The 16,151-nt window shown below is 51.8% G+C and overlaps 4 protein-coding genes across 4 annotated transcripts; all 4 read left to right on the forward strand.

The window, feature by feature from the left end:
• Nucleotides 1–623: 623 nt before the first annotated feature.
• On the forward strand, nucleotides 624–1,442 carry N7468_007485 (uncharacterized protein; the record flags this gene model as incomplete). The annotated part of the gene is made up of 6 exons (XM_058476781.1): nucleotides 624–682; nucleotides 734–844; nucleotides 897–913; nucleotides 964–1,109; nucleotides 1,176–1,256; nucleotides 1,311–1,442. 6 exons carry the CDS (start codon nucleotides 624–626, stop codon nucleotides 1,440–1,442), a joined length of 546 nt encoding a protein of 181 aa, XP_058329671.1.
• Nucleotides 1,443–2,612: 1,170 nt separating this feature from the next.
• Nucleotides 2,613–7,645, forward strand: N7468_007486 (putative gelsolin repeat protein; the record flags this gene model as incomplete). The annotated part of the gene is made up of 3 exons (XM_058476782.1): nucleotides 2,613–2,775; nucleotides 2,909–7,337; nucleotides 7,387–7,645. 3 exons carry the CDS (start codon nucleotides 2,613–2,615, stop codon nucleotides 7,643–7,645), a joined length of 4,851 nt encoding a protein of 1,616 aa, XP_058329672.1.
• Nucleotides 7,646–8,975: 1,330 nt separating this feature from the next.
• N7468_007487 (D-arabinono-1,4-lactone oxidase) lies at nucleotides 8,976–10,678 on the forward strand (the record flags this gene model as incomplete). The annotated part of the gene is made up of 2 exons (XM_058476783.1): nucleotides 8,976–9,131; nucleotides 9,179–10,678. The coding sequence occupies 2 exons, from the start codon at nucleotides 8,976–8,978 to the stop codon at nucleotides 10,676–10,678; spliced, it is 1,656 nt and encodes a 551-aa protein (XP_058329673.1).
• Nucleotides 10,679–13,596: 2,918 nt separating this feature from the next.
• N7468_007488 (uncharacterized protein) lies at nucleotides 13,597–14,714 on the forward strand (the record flags this gene model as incomplete). The annotated part of the gene is made up of 4 exons (XM_058476784.1): nucleotides 13,597–13,694; nucleotides 13,777–13,874; nucleotides 13,916–14,332; nucleotides 14,461–14,714. The coding sequence occupies 4 exons, from the start codon at nucleotides 13,597–13,599 to the stop codon at nucleotides 14,712–14,714; spliced, it is 867 nt and encodes a 288-aa protein (XP_058329674.1).
• Nucleotides 14,715–16,151: the final 1,437 nt, after the last annotated feature.

Raw genomic sequence — 16,151 nt, forward strand, 5'->3', positions numbered from 1 at the left:
ACATCTTTAATAAATCCATCGATTTTCCGGGGCCAAACAGTAATTACGTTGTCGCAAAACAAGGATGGATAGGCCATTTCTCCGAGTCATGTGGAAAATATAATAAGTAATGAAACCAGTCACTCACCTTTAAGTCTCACAAAATTCTGGTAATACAACAATGCAAGCTTTTCAAAAAAAATTCCAACTTGGTGGGATGGTACTTAGTATAGAGCTCAAACCCCGTTCTTTTTTTGGCCTTATGCTGCTTATGGCAAAGTACTGGGTACGGCGCTGGAGCGCCCAACATCTGCGAAATGAGCTGCATGCCCAGGTGTTCTACTGATATCGGCCGCAGCCAAACTTGGACGTGAACTTATACGTATACAAGGCCCCAGCAACGCAATACCGGCGTGACATTCCTGCCAAAAGTAGTACGTTCCCTTAGATGGGCTTTACCGGGCCATCGAATGTCGGAACAAATGAGAACTTATGGTAATAGCTCGCAAATCTCAATATGGTGGTGGTGTTTAGTGGTGCGCTTGTAGTTCTTCCAAGGCGGGTTCCACCCGCGGCCAGAAATACTGCCTCCCGCGCCTCCTCACCCCACTGGTTTTGCAGCTCGAGCAATAATCACATTCAACATGCTGTCTATCCTGAGAAAAGCTCGCCTAAAGGATAAAGAGATGCGGATATTGATGCTGTAGGGTCTGACCCGTCATTCGACTTATGGCTCGTGTGCTAACCCAGACAGAGGTTTGGATAATGCTGGCAAAACCACCATCGTGAAAAGGATCATGAACGAGGATGTTACTACGGTGAGCCCGACTCTGGGCTTTATAATCAAAACAGTTGACTTTATGGGGTAAATTGATACTACTAATTTACCAGAAAATCAGTGCTAACATGCTTATTAGATACAAATTAAACATCTGTGAGTGGGTTGCACGATAAGACTGTGGCAGAGCTAACGCAAATTCGAAGGGGATGTGGGCGGCCAAAAGACACTCAGGTCCTATTGGAAAAATTACTTCGAAAAGACAGACACTCTTGTCTGGGTGGTTGATGCGACCGATCGACTTCGTGTGGACGACTGTCGCGAAGAGCTAGCTGGGCTTCTGCTAGAAGAGGTTCGTTTGCCGCTCTCACGTCTTATCAGGATGGTGGACGCTAAAATAACCTCACCCCAACGTCAGCGGCTTATGGGAGCTAGTTTACTGGTCTTCCTAAACAAAACAGACGTGGAACAGTGTATGACTGAAGAAGAGGTGCGCAAAGTAAGTCGTTTCCGCTCTAATACATCTGGGACTCATTGCTAATAGCTGTCCTAGCGCCTTGACTTGGATTCAATCAAAACGCACAAGTGGACCATCCTGCCGTGCAGTGCTATGACGGGGCAAAATCTGAATGAAGGGCTCGAGTGGGTGGTACAGGATGCGAAAGATCGACTGTTCCTCTACTAAACTCTGTGAGTTGCCCTGCGCTGTTCTCCACCTGGGTGCCCCCGAAAGGGGGGCGCACGTGGAAATGTTGAGTGGAAACTTGAGTTTGAACTTGATATATAGAGATCACGGTGCTGATCCTCGAATCGACAGAGACATATCCCGATTTAGTGCCCTACGATTGACGATATTATTTTCGGCTGGAGAAGACGTCCAGCCTTGCTCACCGCATTATCTTGGGCATACATCCCCATGCCGTTGAGGCATCTCATCTCAGACCAGAACCCACAAGTTTCGAGCAAGAAACTTCATGTGGTGTTGCGTCCGTTAATGCAAGCCATAGTAAAATTCAATTTGTCTCAAATTCTTTTCTCTTAAGTTCTTACAATCATCGGAATTCCATTCGACGGTCGCCTGCATATGCCCGAATATGTATATGCATGGCGGAGGCGAAATTATAATCAAGACAATTTGTGTCAACTTAACGATCCATTCAGTTCAACTGCAATTCATGAGCGTCGAGACGATGTGGCCGTATAAAATCACAAATTCTGTAAGAGGATTTAAATGACAACCTGCGCTGATCTCCACAGGGACTACAGCAAGGCACAGCCCATGACGAGTCAACTTTTCGGAATCGATAGGGATTGAGAGATCCTTGGAATTGTGACAACGCGAACCGCAAGTCGCGAAAAGGGAACCCAAGTGGAACAAGCTACGACTTTAATTTCCCCAGAGACTGAAAAATGGGTAGAATGGGTTAGCTATTTCGTCATTGTCGCCAATGGGCCACTAATTAACCAAAAATCGACTCGACAACCGGCGGGGCGAACCTGGAAGCGATCCGCTCCACAAAAACCTTACCGTAAACAAACACTCCGGTTAACATCAGCCAGGGAATATGGAGATTTGATCTGGGGCTAATGACATGAGGAGGAATTATCCGGCTTGGGAGTTTTTCGTTGCCAATTCCCCTTGTAAAAATATCATCTCATCTCGGAAGGGCGAAAAGAGGGATAGAGGGGCCCGATGATCTCGGGTCGCGTCCCATCCCCATTTTAATTTAAACAGGGCGGAGAACACTTCAGCCCTTCGATCTTCCCTTCTCCCACTTCTCAGCAACATTCTCCCTTCCCCGGAAGTCCCCTGCAGGAGACACTCTCCCGCTCTGGCGAGACACGCAGCGGGAATATGGCGACGTCCAAAAGCCCCGAGGGCGCAGAGGATGTTAACGACTTTTTGCTGCGCATTCGGGAACTCGGTGAACGCCGAGATAAAGAAGACGACCAGCGCACCAAGAAACTCGAGGATGAAATTTTGCAAGGCCGCAAGGAAAGACAGGCCCGTCGAGCAGGTATTTGCCCGCCCCCCATTCTATTGTTCCCGGTCCCCATGCGTCGAGCAGAGCCGGGTGACTACAAGGACCCCGCGCTTCTAGTGACCTTCCTGACCTACCTGACTCACAAGTTACTGACATCTGATGGTAGAGCGGGCACGGTCGATTGCCGGTTCACCCACTATGAATCCTCTCCGAATGAGTACCTCATCTATCGGCCAGTCTTCAATCGACCCTCCAGAGCACCTCGAGCCCACATTAACAACCCCGGACCCAGAGACACCCACCGGGACAAGAGAGAGTGAGGTCCGTGAGACAGCTATCCCGAGACGCGGGTCGAACCAAGAAGTAGATGGTGAATCGCCCCCACGAACGCTGCCCGCCTTATCTCGAAGTCGGACAGGTACCTTGTCGTGGCAGCAACGCCCTCCATCGCGAGACTTGGTCAACAGATCACCCGGTTCCACATCGCCGACGCGTTTAGGCCATTTCCGAAATCCATCTACTATCTCGACGGATAGCCAGCCCTCGCGGGCTCAGATTGCGCAATCACTTGGCTCGAAAGACCCAGCGTGGTTCCGTCAAACTCCAGATAGAGGAGCAGGTTCACCGGCGTACCGCCAAACCGAGGAGAGATCGAACAGTCCAGCGGAATGGACTGCAAGCCACCGGCTGCCTGGTATGAGTCGTGAGCCAACTGCAGAACCAGACAAAATGGAAGAAATAGACAAATCTCCATCCCTGCCAAGGACAACTTCTACTATTGGCGAAAGCAGTGTTGGCAACCGTTATTCGAGCATATCATCAATGTCTCAAAGTACTGGACCACCCTCGCCAGAGCCATTGGCAGATGCTCCAAAGCTCGATCATCCTCCAACCGACACTAGTGACCCTCTACCCCCTTCTCCCACACAGCGACGAATGTCACCCGAAAGAGCGCGTTCGATGTCCCCCACCAAGGGACTAGGTGGATTCGTGCAAAGCGCGATGATGAGGCGCTCGGATAGCGTATCAAAACGGTGGAGCGCTCAGGTCCACCAAGGTCTGAGTCGAAGCAATTCCATTGTTAGCAACCGTAACAGTGTGGCAGCTCCAAGTCTTACGGGAAGTGTCAGTGATATGACACCATCAACCGGGCTGAAGTTCAACCAGGAAGTATTCTCAACTACTCAGCGACCTGGGTCGAGCCACAGCGAAGCTACTGTGCAGAATCCAGACGAAAGCGAACGGCCTACTACACCCTCATTCCCAAAGAGCGACACACTCCGTTCTGAGGGAAGCCCGAGTAGAGCCGCGCTGTACTCTCACGCTAGATCATTGAGCACAGCCACTGTGGACAGTGCCAATGGAGATGCTTCATCCAGTCCTTTCACATCGAGGACTATGGACCCTAAGCGCTGGAGCCCAACCAAGGCGTCCTGGTTGGAAAGTGCTCTGAACCGACCAGAATCTGCACGAAACTCGAGGCAGTCTCCATCACAGCCTTCCTGGGCGCGAGAGCGACAATCGCGGGGCAGTGTTGACATGGGTCGAGTGAGCAACTTCAAAGAAGTGACTCCTGTGGGTTTAATGAGAACACCTCCACCTGGTACTCATTTCAAGAAACCCAGTATTTCTGGCGCCTCATCCCTTTTGGGAAGCCCTACTATCAACCCTATGAAAGAGACTGTGCCAGACAAACCATTATCAATTCTCGAGAACGAAGCATCGGCCAAAACTGAAAAGCAAACTGAAGCCCCTAAGAGCGACGTAAAGCCCAAGACATTGGAGGAAGGTTCAGATGACGAGAAAGAGAATCAGTCATCTCTGCCTGCAGTCGAAACTGCGGAGAAACCCGCAGAGCCGAAGAAGTCTCCGGAACCAATACCAGAGCCAGAGCCTGTTCGTAAAGCACCACCTGCTTTAAATGCGAAACCGAACTTCTCCCTGCCGTCCCGCGGGGAGCCTTTCTCTCTGAAGCCTAAGCCAGAGTCTCCTGTTGTTGACTTCAGAGGAAATTTGCGCAAGCGCGAAGTTGCCAAGGACGCCAACCGAAATGAGGAACCCGAGTTCAAGAATGTTTTCGGACGACTCAAAAAGACGGAGACTCGAAATTACGTTGCTCCTGACGAACTCAAGGGCAATATTTTGCGCGGCAAAGCTGCACTGAACGTGACCGGGGGCCCGAAGAAGACTGAAAGAGTTGATGAGTTTAGAGATAGCCTTGTTAAAACAAAGCAAGCCATGAAGGCAGGTGGGGGCTCGATTAGAAGACCAACCGTTGGGGAGAAAGATGAACCACCCAAACCCGTCGATGCAGTCCCCGAAGCCATCGCGAGACGCAACACCATGACACGACCAAATAGCATCCGTCAGCCGATCACGAATCCCCAATCTGCTAGTCCAACCATCTCCACAGAAGTCAGCTCAACACGCTCATCCGAAGACCGATCTGTGGTATCACCTTCCGTCGCGAGTACAAGCCCCACGAAAGAGGAACTTGCAGTTTTATCACCTGTTCTTGACGAGCCCAAGGCTTCGCCTGTAGAACGTCAGCCCGCTCCATGGAGGATCAGAAACGTGAGACGAGAGCCTGGAAGCCCGGTGGCCCTGGATCGCCAGGTTTCACCAACAGAGAGTGCTAGCTCAGCTCGAGGTCTTCCATCCGCCAATCGCTGGAAAACGACAGAGCAGTCCCCAACTGCGACAGATCCTCCTGCTTTCTCCGCAAAGGGGAAGCTCGCAGGCCGAATCAATCCAGCCTTAGCAGGCATCCTATCCCGTGGACCCCAAGCGGCAGCCGAAGGACCAAAGATGGATGTCCCGGTCCCAGATGCTAGAAGCCCGGCATCTACTTCACCTGCTGCTCCCCTTACCCATATGACGAAAGGTCGCGCCAGAGGTCCTAAGCGACGGCTACCGAAGGGCAACGATGCTCCCACTGTTACGTCTGCCGAGAATTCCAAGGAGGTTGGTCCCATTTCCTCTCCTGAAGCTCAAAGTTCCCAGATTACCCCCGAGCCTGATGTTCCCTCGGGAACGAACTCGGGCGAGTCTAAGGATAGCAAAGATATTGTTGTCAATACTGAAAACGCTCAAACAGAGAGCCCTTTCGCCAAACAACTCTCGGGAGTAAGAGCTACCTTCCAGAATGCTCTCAACAGTGGACTGCAACAGAGATTGAGGAGCTTCTCGCCCTTGTCCCCCCAAGAACCGAGCAGCCCTGTCTCCCAACCGGACCACACCAGCACCCGTGAAAATGAATTTCCTTCAGATCTGAGTCCGAGAAATCGACGCCCCGAGCCTTTGAAATCCAACTCTATTTCACCATCTCTATCTCCCGTATCGAGTCCAACCACAAGGTCGTTCTCGTGGGGTCAGAGGGCCCGATATATGGCTTCACTATCGTCTCCTTTACGCTCGAACTTCAGGGACAATGGCCGGGATTCGCCTTCAACGCCGCCACCAAAAGAAATACCTGGGGTCAGGGTGGCGGATTCGTCACCACCGAAGACCAAAGAATCTCCACCAGCCCCTAGTAAATGGGCTGAATACTCCCTCAATAAGCCCGGTGATCCGCATAGATTGTCCCGCAAGATGTCGGCACCTTCATTGGTAGCTCAAGCAGCTGAAGCTCGCGAGGTTATTGCGGCATTCTTCAAAACTTTCCCGAATCAACGAGATGGTATGGATATTGACCCCCAGTTAATGTTGACAAACAGACTGGATGAGTCGAAGATTCGAACTGTGAACCATCAGATTTGGGAAATTACAGGCGATGGAAAGAAACAAGACTTGCCTGCCAATCAAGAATATGTTCTTTATGAAGGGAGCATGTACCTGTGTGTCCATATTTTTGAAGCACAAGGTACCAACAGCACTGAAGCTTACCTGTGGTGTGGTGATGATGTCTCGGAAGGTGCCATTGAAGATGCTCACCTGTTCTCTCGCAAGGTTGCTCGCGAGAATGGCTGTAAGCTGGATGTTATCCGTCAGGGGAAGGAGCCGGTGCGGTTTATCCAAGCGCTCGGTGGGATCCTCATTACCCGCCGCGGTGGAGGTTCACGTTCTTCATCGTCTGCTTTGTATATGCTGTGCGGTCGGAAGCATATGGGCCAAATGGCATTTGACGAAGTGGATTACTCTCTTCGCAATCTATGCTCGGGCTTTCCGTTCGTGATTTCTGCCCCGTTCGGCAAGCTTTACCTATGGAAGGGCAAGGGAAGTGGCCCAGAGGAAACCGGAGCTGCTCGGTTGATCAGCATGGACCTTGGTCTGACCGGGGAGTTTGAAGAAGTGGAAGAAGGCCAAGAACCAGAGACCTTCTTCGAAGACTTTGCCGGGTCGAACGAGGCCAACCCGCTTATGACCTCCGACTTCTGGAGTCTCAAGCCGAAGTACCCTCATTTCCGCCTTCGTCTCTTTCGTATTGATCATGAGCTTGGTCAACCTTCTCGTTTCTGGAACCACCTGCGACGTCCAGGCTCGGGCTCGCCGACTGTTCGCCCGAATGATACGCTCCAGGAGATTGAGCCCTTTCGTTACAAGGACTTGACTGAGAAGGATGTCTATATCCTAGACACCTTCTTTGAGATTTACGTGTAAGTTTGATTCCTCTCACTGCCTCATCATATCCTAACAGGGTTATAGTATTGTCGGCGAATACGCATCGCAAAAATCAGCCGAATTTGCCACCGCACTGGTTTTCGCCCACGAATACGGCATCCTCGCCGCTTCACTACAAGACCGCCCATTCATCCCCAAGAGCCTCGTCGCATTAGGCGGTATTCCAGACCGGTGCCAGAGTGTTTTCCGCAAATGGGACCAGTCATCCGTACACGCCCCGTGTCTTTTCCCTTGGGAGTCGCGATCGAAGCACTTCGAACACAGTAAGGCAATCAAATGGTAAGGGAGTTCTGTTTTGCTTTATTCGGTTTCTTTTCTTTTCTTGTTCTTTTCTTCTATTCTTCTATCTTTTTTAAACGCATTTTTTGGGTTTCATTTTTCTTTCTGGTTTCTACTACTTTTCCATATTTTTTGGTTTGCATCTCCCTTGCATTTCTCTGTGCATATTTTCGGCTTGTTAAGAGAGCATTCAGGGAGGAGTCTTGTCTACGTTGTGTACCACCCTAGAGGAGCATTGTGGGGCATCTGGGATGACATCTACTTTGAGATCTTCATGTAAAGCATGTACAAAATTTGATTATTGGCTCTCGGAATAGTGTGCGGTAGTCATAAGACCCTACTGGTAAAAACTTGCACTTCGGGTGATCCTGTCGCGAACAGTCGAAGCGGCATAGTAGACTTTCAGCAAATACCGGCGATTTTAGAGTCACGGATGAAGTAACTGTCTGATCATTTTGAAGTCCTCACTTGGAACCTGCACTACCATTCTCATGGAGTCTAGCTCATCTGGCTCGTTTGTAGTTCTGAGCTACACGAAGTCCATAAAATCGGGTTCCCCGTCTTCGACCTCTACAAGGCTGGCCGACCCCTGCAATGAGCCAGGGCATCGCATACCCATGCTAAAGCACTCCAAACCGATACACAGGCGATACTGATCCCACATGCGTGATATGACTTAGTGACCCGCCGCATACCGCGTTCATAGATCGTACAACCCCGAGGAATATGATGAGGTCAACATGACCGATGCTTCCATGTCGAGATCCCTCGACCGCAACCTACCCTCGATCTGACCCCGATCTGACCCCGATCTGGAGTTTCGCCGGAGATGAACACCCGAAAATTCGCTTGAGAAAGCCCTAGCCCCTCTCCTCCGTATAGATTTGCGACAGGAAATATATTCCGGGCGATTTCTAAGCTGACCCTGACAGACCCGTGTGGATCAAGGTCCACATGAGCCAGTTCTGGAATGGAGATATTCCGACCTATACCCGGGAGAAAAGACCCTGAACATTATTAAGCGGTCAGAAAAAGGCCCGGGGTTAAGTTGGCCACCTGGGCGGTTAATCCTCCGAGTTAGAAGCGAAAAAAAAAGGGTAACAATCGGCATCTGACGGAATACCAAGGCCAAGGGGGAAGTAGAGAAAAAAAAAGTAAAAAGTGAAGTGGGGAGAATTCGGGCTCCTTCAGCTTCATGTGGGCCGCTTGTCATCGCAAATGTCGCCATTCATATTTTTCTTAGTGCGACCTTCCTCTTCTCTTTACTCTGATCCCTCAGCGACCAGACAATGTGATGCAGGATGCAGTGATCTGAATTGCCTGCCCTTAAAACGATGGACCCCTTGATTTCTCGCGAATTGTCCAGGCTGGACCCCGCGGTTCCGTTCCGCGCATCCTCAGGCCACTTGCATTCTACGTGGGCCAAAACCTTCTTCTCGCGCCCCGAGCTTTATGTCCGACCTCAGTCCATCCCCGAGGTCCAGAAGCTGGTGACCCTCGCTCGCCGCTGTCGCCGTCGCCTCGTCACCGTGGGCAGTGGCCACTCCCCTCCGACCTGACCTGCACCTCATCATGGCTTGTCAATCTCGACGACTTCCAAAAGGTCCTCAGCATCGATGAGTCTACTCGAACCGTGACCGTCGAAGCGGGCATCCGATTAAGCGAACTCGGAAACCGACTGGAGGAGCACGGCTTGACACTTCCGAATCTGGGCAGCATTGACAGTCAGTCGATCGCGGGGGTGATTGCGACAGGCACTCACGGCAGTTCCCTGAGACACGGACTGCTTTCGGAATGCATCGAGTCGCTCCGCCTGGTGCTGCCGAACGGTCAGCTGGTGCGCTGCGGCGCCACTAACAACCCTAGTCTTTTCCGCGCGGCTTTAATTTCCCTGGGTGCCCTCGGGATTATCGTCGAAGTCACCTTCAAAGCCAGACCGGTGTTCAACATCGCTTGGCGCCAAGAACGATACTCACTTACTCAAGTGCTGAACGAATGGTCCGCCGGTCTCTGGACATCCCATGAATTCGTTCGCGTCTGGTGGCTTCCATATGAGAAAGGCGCAATCGTCTGGCGCGCGGACCCGACCGACCGCCCCTTGCAAGCGCCTCCCAAGAACTTCTACGGTGAATGGTTCGGTTACCACATCTACCACAACCTGCTTGCGCTGTCCTCGTATTTCCCGCGCATCCTGCCCTGGGTTGAATGGTTTGTGTTCGGCTTGCAGTACGGCTTTCGCCCGGGACGAACCGTGACCGAAGCCGTTGAGCCCAGCCGCACCGGGCTCCTGATGAACTGTCTGTATTCTCAATTCGTCAACGAATGGGCTCTCCCTCTTGAGCAAGGGCCTGAGGCTATCACCCGCCTCTCGGCCTGGTTGCACGGCGACCTAGCGACCGCTCGAATCCCCTTCTCCAGCAAGGACTTGTGGGTGCATTGCCCCGTCGAGGTGCGAGTCTCGGACTCCACCAAGAATTCTAACCCCCGGCCTTTCCTCGATCCAACTTGTGATGACGGCCCCACTCTCTACCTAAATGCCACCCTCTATCGTCCTTACCTTCGCGATCCACCGTGTTACTTGCGCTACTATGAGGCTTTTGAGTGGCTCATGCGGGACATGGGCGCCCGTCCGCACTGGGCTAAGAACTTCAAGACGCTCGATTCGACGGAGTTGCATCGGTTGTACCGCGAGAACATGGACGAGTGGATGAAGGTGCGGCAAGAGGTTGACCCGGAGGGCATGTTCCTTGGTGAATGGCACCGGCGGAACCTCCCTTTCCTCCGACATGGGAAAAGCTCCGACGACCAGCTCCCTCTGCTAGAAGGCGAGAAGGAGCGTCGGATCTTTGATCGGCGCGTGGCAGGCGACGGGATGGAATGGATTGGAGAGGAACGATGGCGGGGTCCCAGCGTGGAGAACTCCCGAGCATTGCCTGACCCCGCGTCTAGCCCAACGGCTGCTAGTGAGGAAAGCTTCGATTTGCTTGCGAAAGGTGAAGCCAGTATCGTACTTCCCGATACGATGCTTGGAGTATGAGGGGAAAGCCAAAAAAAAAAAAGGAAATAATACCATCGCTCTGTTATTATACTGGTTGCTTTTGCCTCTAGCCGGCTGGACGCCTGACTTTCAAGACGGGGGAACATAATTCTCAAAAATGTCATGATTCCGCGTGCTCTGCTGATCTGACCCTGGGTAACTCTTGGATGTTGGCTTTGGCTTGGGCATCTTGCTTTTTCGTGCATGCCAACTGCACTGTCTCCACTGCGCAATTTAAGTCCTAGGCGTTCGGCTGAAGCTGACAGGTTGGGCCTTGAAAGGGGCATTTCCCCCCTCTAATTCGCTTCGGACTTTTGTCCCCCAACATTTCAAACAGGAGGTAGATCTGGTCGTGAGATAGGCTCATTATGATGTGTATATGTAATTGTTTTTATTTCACTAATATTCTTCTGCTCCATTCGACCTCGTGGGCCTTGAGATTGAAATTTATCGATGAACCAGCTGCACACTAGTTATTGAACTGCAGATACGAAATTTTGGTGCACTGCCACGGGTAGGGGTGCTATAGATTCACAATAAGCAAGCCATGCACTGATGAGTTCCTGCCAAGTGGGAGACATCGAGAATCTCGGCGTAGTATAATCTACTGCGGCTGCCAATCGCGCTGCTTCCCTGCGGTAGCTCGTTTGCTAGTCCGTCTAGAACTCCAAACACAGAGGACCGTCGACTAGTCTCATGATGCACTGATTCTGCCGGACAGATTCGAATGTATAACCTTGAAAGAGGACACTATCGTGTCACTTGGCCCTACTGGGGACCCTCAAATCATTTGTATCCACTGTTCATCTCCAGCAATCGATTCTGGCGGTGACACAGTTGTTGCCAGTACGCCAAGCAACAATTGCAATCGCCAACATACCCAAGTCGATAAGAAGTACATGCTTCATGCGCGGGAGCAGTTACCCCGACAAAGAAAAACCCTCGGTTCAACAAGACCACGCTCGGCAGGTTCTGATTAGGGCTGTGTCGGGGGGTTCCAATATCTACGGCATCTGATTCTCTGCGCACTGGCATTGTACACGGCTGCCTTGTTGCGCTTGTGTTGCCGTGTTCAGAGAGATGGCAGTTGGGTTGGAATGGCAATTGACATCTAATGGAGGTAGAAGGAAGTCATATAAACCAGGATCATGAAGGGGGCGAGCGTGACGCAGTAATAGTGTCGAGATAATATCCACTAGCCCTAAGTCGGGAAGGAGGCGCGTAGGCGTTGTCCTTGGCGGGGGCGCCCGGGTGAGAGCTTACTTTCGCCCTCCGTGGCACCTCAAGAGCTGTTGCTCTGGGGCTTAGCTCTTAAGCTGAAAGCCACAAGATCTCCGCTCAGCGCTAACAGGCACTATTGAACTCTAGAGGAGAGGCCCTGCAAACCAATTGGAGGCAGGATTGATATGACTCGCCTCCCACTAAAATTAGTGTTGCGAGTGCGGCGGCCCAAATGGGTTGAGAAAGGACAGTAGGCGGTGCATCCTTGGAGTCTGCTTCGACTTTGTGCTCTTTTTCACCATTGTCGTCTCCCCTGCAGACCAAATGACAACTCCGCCACTCTCGACCTTCCGGGATCACCCATGGCCAAGAGCATATCACGCCGTACCACGTTTCGGTGCATGGACTCTTACCAGGGTATCACCTGATATCCTCCCACGGGGGCTTCCTTTTTGCCCACTTTGGGTCATCTTTTGCTCGGCCTGGTTGGATAATACATGATTGCTCTTATGAACCTGCTTTTTCCCTTCTGGGATTCACCGCTGGGAACCTCGTGGGAAGGGAATGTGATTGGGCCCTTTCCGGCAAGCAGCGCCGGAGCTGATCCACACGAGAAATCCCGAATGTACGGGTGATCTCAGGTATCGGAGCCCCGAAGCACGTGTAGAGTAAAAGGTGTGACGGGACGTTACCCCGTCACGATGGCTAGGAGCAAATCATAAGCCGCGCAGGCGTGTTGACCCTGTTCGGTGCCCAAACGAACCGGGGGTTGGAGAGTCGAGGCAAGCGAGATCAACTGGCGGCTCGGACCGTTTCATCTAGCGCTGGAAGGGGATGGCCCGACCTACATATGCCGAGTATTGTAAGGGCAGTCAGATGTACATCGTAATATACTGGCGTCGTGGGGGGGGTGGAACGGAGCGTGGAATTGAGCGTGGAATTGAGCGTGGAATTGGGGGACGCATCTGGGAAACTACGGGCCTCCTAGTATAGCAGGGAAACAGAGAGTGTGTGGGATAGGCTGAGCCCCAGATACCTAGGTACTAAGCATGAGGATATCAAATAGCTACACAATAAACCAATGTTCACCAATACCTGGAAAAGTCGCGAAACCCTCTCGGCTACAAGGCACTTTGTATTGTTTCCTGAGCTTTGACGCGCAAGGATCCCTGCTCTACCACACAGAATGTCGCGAGACCTCGAACGGCACTGGTTGACATTGTGACAGACCGCTCCACGTCACCCAGTGGTTTCTATACCGTCCCTGCTTGTCTCGCGGGGCATTGATTCCCCATGCGGGGGCGTAGGTTAGCCCCGGTATTGTCTCTGCACTACAAACCCTGACAAAACCATGATAACCATGTAGATGGTACTGGCGGCGGAATTGGTCTCATATTACCCCCACCTGCTCGCTCTCTGCTTTTTGGTCTTTTTTCTTTTTTATTTTTCTTTTTCTGTTTTTAACCATTTTTTTAGCCTCTGTTATTCCATCTTTCCGAACTTTTGACACCCTTCCTGATCGGAATTGTTTCCATTGCTATCCATCGTGATCGCCCCGTTGCATGCTAGCCCGATTGCACGCTTTTCTCCCTTTCTACGACTAAGGGTGCACTATTTTGAAACGATTCATGGCGTGGCAACCGAAGCTTCGTCCGAAGGGGTTTCCCCATAGCATTGATGATTTCGCAGTCGCATCGATGTCAGAACTAGAGCATCGCTCAAGAGCAGGCGATGAAAGGCGCGATCAGGGCGTCTTCCGTGTGAAGCGCAAGCATGTCCTGAAAGCCTGCGATCGGTGCCGGGTGAAGAAGACCAAAGCGAGTAGCCCCCATCTCTGTATCCCGCTGTCCAAAGCCTGCTTGCTAACCGTCTTATAGTGTGATGGGAAGCAGCCCTGCAATCGGTGCTCCGTATACAACCATCCGTGTCTGTTCCGGGAGAGGAAAGCCACTCAAACCAAAGTTTACTCTCGAGGGTAAAGCTTTCTGATACTTTCCATCATGGATGTTTATACAGAAGATACCCAGGCTAATCAAATCGCGACTCGTACATCTAGATTCGTTGAAATGCTGGAGTCCCACCACTCCCTCGTCGTCAAAGCCCTCCAAAAACTCTACAAGTTCTGCGTCAACAACGAAGGCTTCCCCGGAGAGCCTCTCGCCGAGGCGCCAGACGGACATCCGTTAACACACGCCATTCTCGATCGACTGGGCCTCATCAAGCAAGCCGAAGAAAACGCGGATGAACTAGATGAGGATACTGAAGACCTCCGCTACCTCCGTCTCCTATCCACATCGACCGAATGCAGCGCAACAGCCGAGCCATCTCCCGAGCCTGTCACACCCCCAGAGCCCTCGCCCGCATCTCTTCCCGGGGCTCTGTCTGCAATCCCATGCCCAGTTCCATCATGGCGCGCACGCAGTCAAACTGGCCGTGGGATATGCAGCCCGTGTCGCATGGATACAGTTATGCGGAGCCTTTCCCGCAGAACATGATGTCTATACCTCGCTCATCGATGGCCTCTGTCGATCTTTCTACAACTAATATCCCTCCCCACGTAGACATCGGGGCTTCCGCTGTTCCACATACCATGCACCACGACCCGTCTTTCACATACTATCTTGAGGGTGGCTGTACCGCTGCCGATGCCCCAGCAGACATCAAGCCCGCCACAAGAATGCATGGCATGATGCCGGAGCATCAACATCAGACAGGGAATATGCCAGCTGAGATGATCGGAGACTTTCCATTTCAGGGCCAGGAAGCTCCCTTCTTCCCTGGTTTCACATCTGGTTGGTCCTTCCCGCCGGGTTGAACCAGGCCGTCTCTAGCTTTTACCTGGAGTTAGGGCTTATACGAAGGCTGCTGGGCAGCACTTGATCTCCTTCACTTCTTATCTATACTTTTTCCTTTCATTTTATCCTCGTTCAGTTATTCTTAGTTCGGCATTCCCAACACTCTTACCCTTGCTCTTTTATTTATCTTTTTCTTCATGTCTTCTTATGATATATTTCGAAGCGATAGCAGGCCGGACGGTCCTTTTCCTTTCTTGTTCCCCCCCCCCCCTAAATTTCTTCGCATAGTATTTGTTCGACAGATTCTGCATCAGAACAAGGGCCCAGTCTGCAAATTGTTGGTGTTCACAGGAAGCATGGGAAGAATGTCAGGCACATTTGATCCCATAGCGCCGCCGGGCTGGCTTACATCTAGGAGTTTTCATTGTATCTCATCGAGTACGCAATTTACTCAATTTCCCTCATCCCCCCCCCCCCCCTCTCTCTCTCTTCCACCCATCCTTGGGTTCCTTTTCTCCCTGTGTCGAGCTCAGATACGAAACCTATCAATCGAGGTGCTTCCCTCCTCCTGTTTCAGCCACGAGCAGCTAGATCTGTTTTATTACATATGTGGCTAGGAGAGCTTCCAGCCCTAGAATAATTACTTCTTTCAATCCTCCGAACACCCCCTGATCCCATCCGGATAAAAGGGTCTACGGCCCAGATCTCTTCAAAATTACCGTAGAACCACGCTAACCCTCCCCGGCCTCGATCTAGATCGTATTGCGAGATGGCACACGGGGCCCTCGCCTCTAGAAGCGCACCCTACCGCAGCTGGTGCGACTTGGGGGCGCAGTCAGAGGCCGCAGAAAACTCATCGCCTCGGCCACTGTGCTCGGGCGTGCGCGGGGGAGCTTTTCACCCCAGGGGCCAGGGGCTTGCGGGAACGGAGCGGGGATGGAATGCGCACGGGCACCGTGGCTGGAGCTGGAGCTGGAGCTTGCTTTGAGCTGAAGGGTGGTGGTGCGAGGGTTCTGAGCTATTAGGGCTGGGGGTTACATGGTGGCGAGGCGGAAGGGTTGTACGGGCTCTGGCCATGCGTTGGGAATCAAATGGCCAACACTCCGGATTTACTCGGTTTTGGTGGGCTGATAGTTATGGTCTGGAGGAGATTACATTTGATTTCTTAATTTCATTATTCTGAGTTTCTTCTATTTTTATTTTTTTTTTTTTCATTTTTGACCACTTTTTTGTTTGTATTCCCGAGTTCTGGTGCGGTTGGACAGATGAGTACATAGATGGACTAAGACGGGAGGGAGCCCAGCGGTCCAAGCTTAACGATTAGGATGCAAACAAGCATGTTCGAGGGGGAAATGGGCGAGAAGAGGAAGGGAATATGAGGTTAACATGGGGTGCCCTCCCCGAGGCTACCCGATAGGATAAGACAGGTGGGGAGAAAGGAATGCATATGGAATTCG

This window comes from Penicillium chermesinum (genome assembly GCF_028974085.1).
Source record: "Penicillium chermesinum strain IBT 19713 chromosome Unknown utg000005l:1.0-4115287.0:1.0-4118363.0, whole genome shotgun sequence".
NCBI classification, from domain to species: domain Eukaryota; kingdom Fungi; phylum Ascomycota; class Eurotiomycetes; order Eurotiales; family Aspergillaceae; genus Penicillium; species Penicillium chermesinum.